The sequence below is a fragment of the Dermacentor silvarum genome, chromosome 3 (assembly GCF_013339745.2).
Source record: "Dermacentor silvarum isolate Dsil-2018 chromosome 3, BIME_Dsil_1.4, whole genome shotgun sequence".
In the NCBI taxonomy this organism is placed as follows: domain Eukaryota; kingdom Metazoa; phylum Arthropoda; class Arachnida; order Ixodida; family Ixodidae; genus Dermacentor; species Dermacentor silvarum.
This window is the reverse complement of record NC_051156.1, coordinates 205,091,972-205,100,841: the sequence shown is the minus strand read 5'-3', so window position 1 is coordinate 205,100,841 and position 8,870 is coordinate 205,091,972. Positions and strand designations below refer to the sequence as shown.

Sequence of the window (8,870 nt, the reverse complement as noted above, 5' to 3'; positions counted from 1 at the left end):
TTAAAATGGAGTATAGATTTATACAAGGATCCCTCGTCTGTGCCACATTTGGTGTGCTTGTTACGTTTGCACCACAACTCGCTCCTTCAACTGTGGTCATTTGGAACCAGCAGAAATTCCCTACTTGCGATTTGTGAGCAACAGAGGCTTGCGTCAACCTTCCTTTTGGTAGCAGGGATGCTACTATTCTTCTAACTTCACTCGGAGTAGCTGCTAGGTTTCTGCTCGGGCGAGGACTCCTGCTTTCATGCAAGTGCAAAGCTTTCTCCACATTGTCATGTGAAACTAACCTAAATGACCCCAGGTCAACGTAGTTTGTGTTTAAACAGACAACAGCTGCACGCGATGTGTTCGTATTTAGGAACTTCACACCTTCCAAGCATACTTTTGCAATTGTTCTAACTGTGAGTTCTGTGATTATTCTAGTAAATGTTTTCTTGGTGTTAAACATTAAATTAAATTCTGGGATTTTACGTGCCAAAACCACGATATGACTATGAGGCACGCCGTAGTGGGGGACTCCGGTTTAATTTTAACCACCTGGGTATTTAACGTGCACCCAATGAATGGTATACACTGGCGTTTTTGCATTTCTTTGGTGTCAATGCTTTAATGGCAGGACTGCTATGCAACAACTAAGCATTTCATAGCTTTCCTAAGCATCCTGACAAGAAAACATCAGACACATGGTAATAAATAGAGGATGTGCCTGCTATAATGCTGACAGCGTGATTTCAAAGAGCATAGACCCCAAGAAGTGCAAAATCTCTTCAGATGTGTGGTTTACTTGCACTGTATTCTATTGAAATATTCAAATGACAACTTTGGACATTAAATTCACTTCAGTGCTCCATTACAGTAAAAGAGTAGAGCTTACATTACTTGCATATACTATGTGTATATATAATGGCAGTCAAAGGACGTGCAATAGTCATAACAGCTTGTCCTCTATGCAATATTCACGCTTAAACAGCAGTGGCAGTCATTTGCTTTTGAATGAAAGAAAAAAGCAAGAACAGCTATATGGACAAAAATGGCAAAGAAGCTTAAAGCAGCTTTTATCAAACGTTCGAAAGCTGGTGACCACAGCCTGCCAACACAGACAAGTGCTTATAATACTTATAAAATCTTTTTTATTTACAAGTACACATAAGAATTTGCAATCACCTGTACAAAAATAACAAGCAGCACTCCATACAACTGCTTCATCAGTATTCTTGTGGGTCCTCTCGGTTTGGAGTGCACTGTAAGGACAAGATATGAAACAAAAGGCACAAAGGCATATGTACAGATGAATTCAAGTACACATGAACTTGGAGGATGTGAACGACTATGTGACGAGTATAACGCACAAGAATTGCATTGCATGTATTTGCATTAAATTGCAAATTGTATGGAGAACTACATCCATAATCTTAAAGGCCAACTGAAACGAATTTCACTTTGACTAAATTTCTAGTTATAAATAAGTAGTATATACTACTGAAGCAACTCTGGCAAATCTGCATGGCTAGGAATGGTCTAATTTCCTTATTAGCAGCCTTTCAACAACACCTAAGCAGACGGCGAAAGTTCCTGATGGATGACATATATGACATTATTCCCAGAACGATGGCCTCAGAGATTTTTCAGCGTGTCATGGGCAGCTGCGGGCAGTGGCCAATCTCGGAGGTCATGCCGTGGAGCCGCATGTGCTGGGTGAACGAGCCCGTCACTTCAGTCTAGCAGTAATGGTGCCATTTGTTTAGGTATCAAAAATGTCTACTTTTGCAAGTTTTTTGTGACGCATCCACTTGCATTTCAACTGTGAAGTTCTGTACGAAGGCTGCTTTACAACTAAACTATTTCAAGCTAGGTTTTTTAATGTGATACAACATTTTGTCGCAGTTAGCTTTTAATGCTGCCCATAAGAATTTCATGCTTAGCTCTAACTAAGCTTCACACAAATTGTCAACAAGCATCTCTGCGGAATTCTCCCGCAAATTGTGCATCACGAATCGTTAAAAAACAATGAAAAAGAAAAAGAAAAAAACATCTGTTATAATGTCAGCTACAGAGTCAAACCTTCACCCTCACTGCTCCAAGTCTATCCCTGTACCAGCTAGGCTAAATGCCTTACCAGCACAAGAGGACAACTCTGCACATTTTAAATTTTTTTTTTATCATGTTGCAGAAATGGCTGTTATAAATTTATGTGCCTTTGTCATGTGTAACATATTTCTACTTGTAAAACATGCAGAAATAACAAACAAAAAAAAGCAAACGAAACAGTTGAGACTGAAACTGTACCAGCGTCATCAGAAAGCTGCCTTTTGTGATTTTAGTGCAGACATTAGAACAGGCACACATTGGAAATATGAGTGCCAGTAGCAACACCTTAGAACAATGTGCTCAACCGCAGCAATATTCTTGTGTCAGACAGCTCCTTAGTGAAAAAATAATTTTAAAAAAGTAGATCCAAACAATTCCCTTATACAGGTTAAGTTGATGATGAAACCCTTAAGCCAGCAGATAAGATGAACAAAGTTGCTCATGACAATAGAAGGCCTGCATACTTCGTTTACAGTCAGCTTTGCTAGATGTTGGGTTCCTACACTGCTTCTCCCATGTTCGACATCATGACCAGCAAGCTTACAGTCAGTAGAAGTTATGCTTGAGGGAGTGAGCATGCCAATTTTTATGATTCCACCTATTTGTGGAAAAACTACACTACTATCAGCTGTTCCATTTGGCGCACATGACCAAGGGGGCCAGGAGAAAGCAATTTACAAACTTTGTTGACATTTGTATACCTAAAAACATCGCCAGAGTTTGTTCTTTAAAGAGAGTTTCTATTGCTGCTTGTCAAGCCCGTGTGGTGCATCTGCTGAAGTACAAACAATTATTGCGATGACAAGAGAAAAAAAAAATGAGAGACTGTTTTTCAAAACCAGAATCACATGCCAACATTTTGCCATGCACAGGTAAGCATAACTAAGAAAAGCGAGTGAAAAAGAAATGTGGATGTTCGTGATCTAACAAGCAGCTCACAAATTCCAGCATACAGGATGGACGATATATATTGTTTTTCTTCCTTGAACACGATAGTAGTTGTGGGTAAGCACTCACATAATACTCGACAAAGGTGGCAGTGCCTTCTTCCGTGCGTATGAGAAACTGGAAGCATATGAGCCCAAGCTGGTCTGTGCGGATGGCCACCTTGCTGGACAGATTGAGGGCTTTGATGCACTGCTTCATGAGATTTATTTTGTACCTGAATATAGGGAAAGACCACTGCAAGTTTTTAAATGGTCAGTGCAGTGAAACAAAGAGAGAAAAAATAACAGTGGTTATAAAGACATGTCATAAATATGTGCTAAATTGATACTACTACAATCTCAGAAGACCTCAGCGATTCCTCTGGCGCTGAATGCATTGAATGCAACAGCAGCGCACTGTCACAGTGAACAGCTCCATCTACTCAAGAACAACTTCTTTGCTACGCACGTAACACCAGTCATTGGCCTGCTACAGTAGTGCCTCCTGCCTACAGCCTACAAAATACATTCACTACACCACCACTGTCAGAATTTGCATGGTGCACAAAACCCCGCACAAATTGTCATACATCAAAGCTATGTGGTAGTGAAGTGGTTGGCACACTTGGACCCCCAACTGCACATTCAACCTAAGAACTTTCAAACTTGCAAAACCCTGCGGACACGACACCAAAGGGGTGGGTGCAAAGGGAGTAGTGCACATTTTTTTAAAAGCATGTTTAAAAGCTTGCTCTAAGCACATGCCTTCTGAGGGATACTGTACATATGTACTTTGTTAACAATGATTTACTATTAAACGCAGCACACAAGCAGCAGAAAACTTGGAACAGTAGAGACTGACAAGCAACACACTGTTTTTAGATCACTGACTTTTTCCATGACGTTGCTGTGGCCAATTTTGCTGGCTTCAGGAACCTGTCAGAATAAACTTGCTTGAAGCGAGTACAGTGGAATCTCGTTGATACGACTGGATAATACGTTTTTCGGGATAATACGTTTCTTTTTCTTTTTTCCGATTATACGATTTGGTTGGACAATACGTTAGATGATACGATTTTCGGATTATATGCTTTATTTTCGGGTTCCCATGAAGATTGTATCAACGAGATTCCACTGTACCAATCTGGTGTCCTTTCTCAATCAGATTTTCAAGGGTATGGTCGGAGGCTGACTGACGAAACTTTCTTGTGAACAGAACTTATCTTTCGTAAAAATCTACGCAACGTTTGTAAAAGTTGTAGAATGAGCTTAAATTCGTAAGCTTTATGGAAAATTCAAGAATTGGTTGGTACGTTGTCCACGGGGGCATAGAGTATGAATCGCAGTGGTGGTGGTGGGCATTCTTTTTCTTAGCCCTGTGGCGAGGATGATCAAGGATGTGGAGGTGGCCTGACGACGACATGACAAAGATGAGAGCAGCTGTTAATGGTATAGCAAAAATATGGATGTATAAATACAGCAGACCTAGTTTTGAGTTTTTAAATGCGGTCACTCTAAAAGCCTTTGAAAGTGGTGACTGCATCTAACAGTAAAAGAAGCAAATTTGCCGAACATGAGGGCCAGCAAATCACCAAAATAGTATGTTATCAATCTGTTGGCAGTAACTAAGGCAGGCTTAGTGCAATGATTTCCTGTGCTACACTGACAAAGTTTAATGATGTGGAATGCAATGCATGCTCACAGACCTGATTATGCATGTTCCTCATAACACTCTGCACTAGTTGGCTCAGAGCAGTTAGATGGAAGTGAAAATGGAAGAAACGGAGGCACAGGAGTGAAAAATGCTTTAAGGCACTCACGAGTTCTTTTGCTCCTTCTTGCATTGAAAGGACTCCATGAAGTCTGAATCTTTAGAGTAAGACACCTGCATTATGTGCAAAAAAATCAATTAGGCACCAGTGAAGTTTGTATTCACAACATACATGCTAAGAACATCCACAGGAGATGAAGAGGCCACAGTAGGATTGAGATTTATATTGACCAACAGTGGCCTCGGCCTTCAGTTCGTGTTTTGACAAAGTGGCTTGTCTTCGCAAGTGAAGACAAGTCCCTAGGTTGAAACATTACTGCGGGTTAAGGCTTCTCTTGCTTGCCCATTGCTGATGCAGAAGATGCTATTAATTTGTGAATAATCGTCTTCGCTTGACACAACTCCCAGGAACTTCTAGCTTGAAAATACAGTCCAATGCCTTTACAACGAAGTGCTTGGGGCCTCCAAAATCATTCATTATACAGGTCACTTTGTTGGAAGGTCGCACACTTCACCGCCCCCAATAGAACCGGGACAGAAATATGCCTTCATTACACAGGTCACTTCATTGTAGAGGCGTTCGGCTGTATTTGAGCTTCGTAAATATTCGCTTCCTGTCTAGGTAGACGGCTAAATGTGTGAAAAGGAACATGTCCGTTCCCAGAATAAGATGTGTAATAAGGAAGGAGAAAAAAATTCAGATGTGAGAGCAACTTTTGTGCAGTAAACCAGATTCTCACTGCAGTTTATAAGTGAAGAAAAAGTTCACTTCGTTCATTTAAATTTTGAGGTCTCATGCAGGTATACATGAACATATTCTGTTAGAAGTTCAATCTTTATGATCAGTTTTCTCGTCGGAGCTCACGACTGAGTGTCAACGCACCATAATAAGTACAGCCTAAGTAATATATCTAAAAGGAATAACAAGCTGCTTGAGTAAGAAAAGGAAGAATTAGTACAGTCACACAACGATTATTCCATGCTATAAACGAATGCAAGACAAACATAACAGACAGCACGAACAAAAACAATGTTCTCCATAACTTGCCTCAACAGTGCCTGCAGCTCCAAATGTGCTCAACCTGAAGTAAGGGTCATTCGGAGATATGAAAACTTCCATGTCTTCACTGGAAATGTCAAGCTCTGACCAGACTTCCTTGATGCTTTCAGACTTCAGTATGACGACATTAATCACGTTGTCCTTTGACAGGTCAAAATTGACAACACCTTCTGACTCCAGCGTCCGTATCTTGCAGTCAGTCACAACGCCAGATTCCTCGAGGCTGCAGGCATGAATGGTCGATAAATTTTGTTTTACCACTTCAAGCAATGAAAGCAGAATGCTCACAAAACCATGACACACCATAATATCCCAGCAAGACCAGGCCACAGTACATCCCTTGATATTACCACTGCGATAGTCAGCGACAAGTCAAGAATACAAGAATGCATGTGATGGGGAAGTACCATGCACATGATATCACCTAGCTCACAACCAGAGCGGCTCCTTCAAGAACAAAAGTATGTAGGCTGTTATTTGATCCTGAACTATTTTCGGCCGCATACATTGGTGTATAGTCTGCAGACACGACCATTGCCACCAAACTATGCATCTTGGTTGTTTGCTATGCCCAAACCTGAAAACTCCTTCATTAAATAAGGGGGGGGGGCAACAACAGAAAGGACAATCTGGTTTCAAAAGATGTTCCCAGCATCACTTGTGCCAAAAAGAGAGAGCAGTCATGAGGGGGAAGATGACATAGAACTACTAGGACGGGATAGGCGCTTGCCACGTATTATGTGTTGGGGCCATAAAAGTTTACCTGGCACGCCACTATTTACTTGACCTAACAATTATTTAAATTTGTGCACTGATAGCTAGGACAACAACAGTGGAAACTCACAACATGACCAGAGGGTTCCCTTGACCTCCATAGCACAGTCGCGTTGAGACAGGTCCACCCATGGCACCGAACATTGTGAGGCATTCCTAAATATTCCATAAAAGAGAGTGGAAATCTAAACTAAGTGACCAATGAGGGGGAAATGCAGCAGATGAAAATTGGTCACTGATGAGGACGAAGTGCACTGAGGAGTTGCACGTGATCTTAGTTTGCAATTAACAGGCACAAGACGTTGCAGCAGTATGTTCCATCTTTCTGGCACTGACATAGTTGCCATTTCTTTCTTATTGCCAACTATTTTTGATTAAATAAATTTACCTTTGGCAACCCAGTTACCATTGCTTACAGTTCACTTAACATTAAGATATTTATATAAAAAGCAAGAAAAAAAGAGAGAGATAGACAGAAGATAGAAGTCTTAATAAACGAAATGGTGTTAAATTTTTTAAATGGAATAACTCCCTTGCTAGAATAAGACCAGTGGCTGAGTGGCATCACTGTGATCAAGGCTTGCAATAGTTTAACTTAAACTGAGCACTTACCAAAGTTTACTTCAGTTTACTACTTTAAATAAAGTCCTAATTCTAGTTTTATTGTTATTCAAGTTTTGCCTACAACATATGATCTTTTCATCATGATTCATGCCTGAAATGTCATGCACTCATAAATAATGTACACCATAATAGCACAATCTTTATCTGTCAGTATGGTTACGATTACAAACACACCAATCCTGATTTGGCAATACACCTGTTTGTTGACTACAGAGAGGTTGTAGCCTCCTCAACTTAATTTCCTTTCCCGATTGAAATGGCTGGCTCCCCCTTGAACGATCATTACAAATGAGAAGAAACCATCAAGCAACTCCTTTGCCACTTCCCTCAGTTCAATGTCAAACATCTGTCTCTATGGAGCACATTATGCCAACAGGACGCACTACTTTTCACAAAAGTGCAAGTCCTTGGTGCATGCCACCTTCAACTGTCAACCAAGAAACTTGCACACACTCCCATGTTGTTCCTGAAATAAATGCACCCGAGAGTACATCACACTATCTATTATTATACATGTGAACTGTGCATCTGAAGTGGACTATTAATCAAAATTTTTTAATGTGTTTGTAATCTGTACTGCATCTATTGTAGCTAGAACACAGCTGTGATATTTCGGCAAAGTGGAGCCTCCAAGCAGCCACAATGGTTTTTTTTTTTTTTTTTTTTTTTTTGCCCCCCCCCCCTCTCTTTTCTGGATAAATATTTTATGGAACTGTATTTGTTTCATTAAACAATCGAATGGAATATCAATGCCTTACCAGCCATATGGACAGACTGATATCGAACGAGACTGTCGGTTCCTTTAGAGCATAGCTGTCAAACAGTTCTCGTTGGACGAATGCGATGGCTTGAACGCACTTGCCCTCTTGAGCGATCACTCGGATACCCATGTCGTTGATCTCCACCGTGGCTACCTGGTAGAAGAAACAACGACAGAACGACTGACAGACTTTAATAAGGAACACAATGACGACAAGGGTACAAAATTAAAAACAACAATGTAAGTTCATTAAATGCACGAGCTGTTACGCACTTCTTTAATGCTGATTGCTCTCAGAAGTTGCGAGAGGTCCTTGGCGTTGTCGAGCTTGGCGATAAACGAGTACTCAACCTCGGCCAGACTGGTCTGATCTTGGCTCATGTTGTAATTACGCCGGAGACTCGCTCATAAAAACGGCCAGCTGTGTGGATCGCAGTCAAAGTTCAAATGAAGTTTTCGTGTACTGCGAGTCGCAACATTGCAACTAGAGTGTACTAGATAATGGTCGAGTGGGCCGAACGGCGCTCTCCCGCTGAGGCGCCGCGTGTGGAAAAATTTTGCGAGGGCGCTGCGAGCGAACTGGATTGGGGCGGAGAGGCGCTCCGCGGCATATTCAACGCACTTTCGCTGCGGGCGCCGAGGCCGATTGCGCATAGTACGCTCTTAAAATAGTGCTTTATTTCAACTGCAAATATATGTTTACACCATCTTGCCAAACATATATATTTGAGGCATGGATTATACAACGCGTCGTCTTCAGTTTTGTTGTCGTTGTCAAGCGCGTCGTCTGCTAGCGAGCGCGCGTTCGCTACGCGGACGCTGGCGGCGCCCAGTTTTTCTCGCAGAACGTCTGTGTAGTACATT

At 41.4% G+C, this 8,870-nt stretch overlaps 1 protein-coding gene across 1 annotated transcript; it reads right to left on the bottom strand.

Moving 5' to 3' along the window:
• Positions 1–1,116: 1,116 nt before the first annotated feature.
• Positions 1,117–8,485, bottom strand: LOC119446531 (cell cycle checkpoint protein RAD1-like). Its single transcript, XM_037710980.2, has 7 exons — positions 8,280–8,485; positions 8,005–8,160; positions 6,693–6,778; positions 5,837–6,071; positions 4,838–4,902; positions 3,109–3,253; positions 1,117–1,244 (listed from the first exon to the last, which is right to left on the bottom strand). Exons 1-7 carry the CDS (start codon positions 8,385–8,387, stop codon positions 1,209–1,211), a joined length of 831 nt encoding a protein of 276 aa, XP_037566908.1. The 5' UTR covers positions 8,388–8,485; the 3' UTR covers positions 1,117–1,208.
• Positions 8,486–8,870: the final 385 nt, after the last annotated feature.

Coding starts and splice junctions, on each gene's coding strand:
- LOC119446531 (XM_037710980.2), bottom strand. CDS start 8,387: ATGAGCCAAGATCAGACCAGTCTGGCCGAGGTTGAGTACTCGTTTATC. Junction 8,161..8,279: donor GAGCAATCAGCATTAAAGAA/GTGCGTAACAGC, acceptor TTCTTCTACCAG/GTAGCCACGGTGGAGATCAA. Junction 1,245..3,108: donor CCACCTTTGTCGAGTATTAT/GTGAGTGCTTAC, acceptor TTGTCCTTACAG/TGCACTCCAAACCGAGAGGA.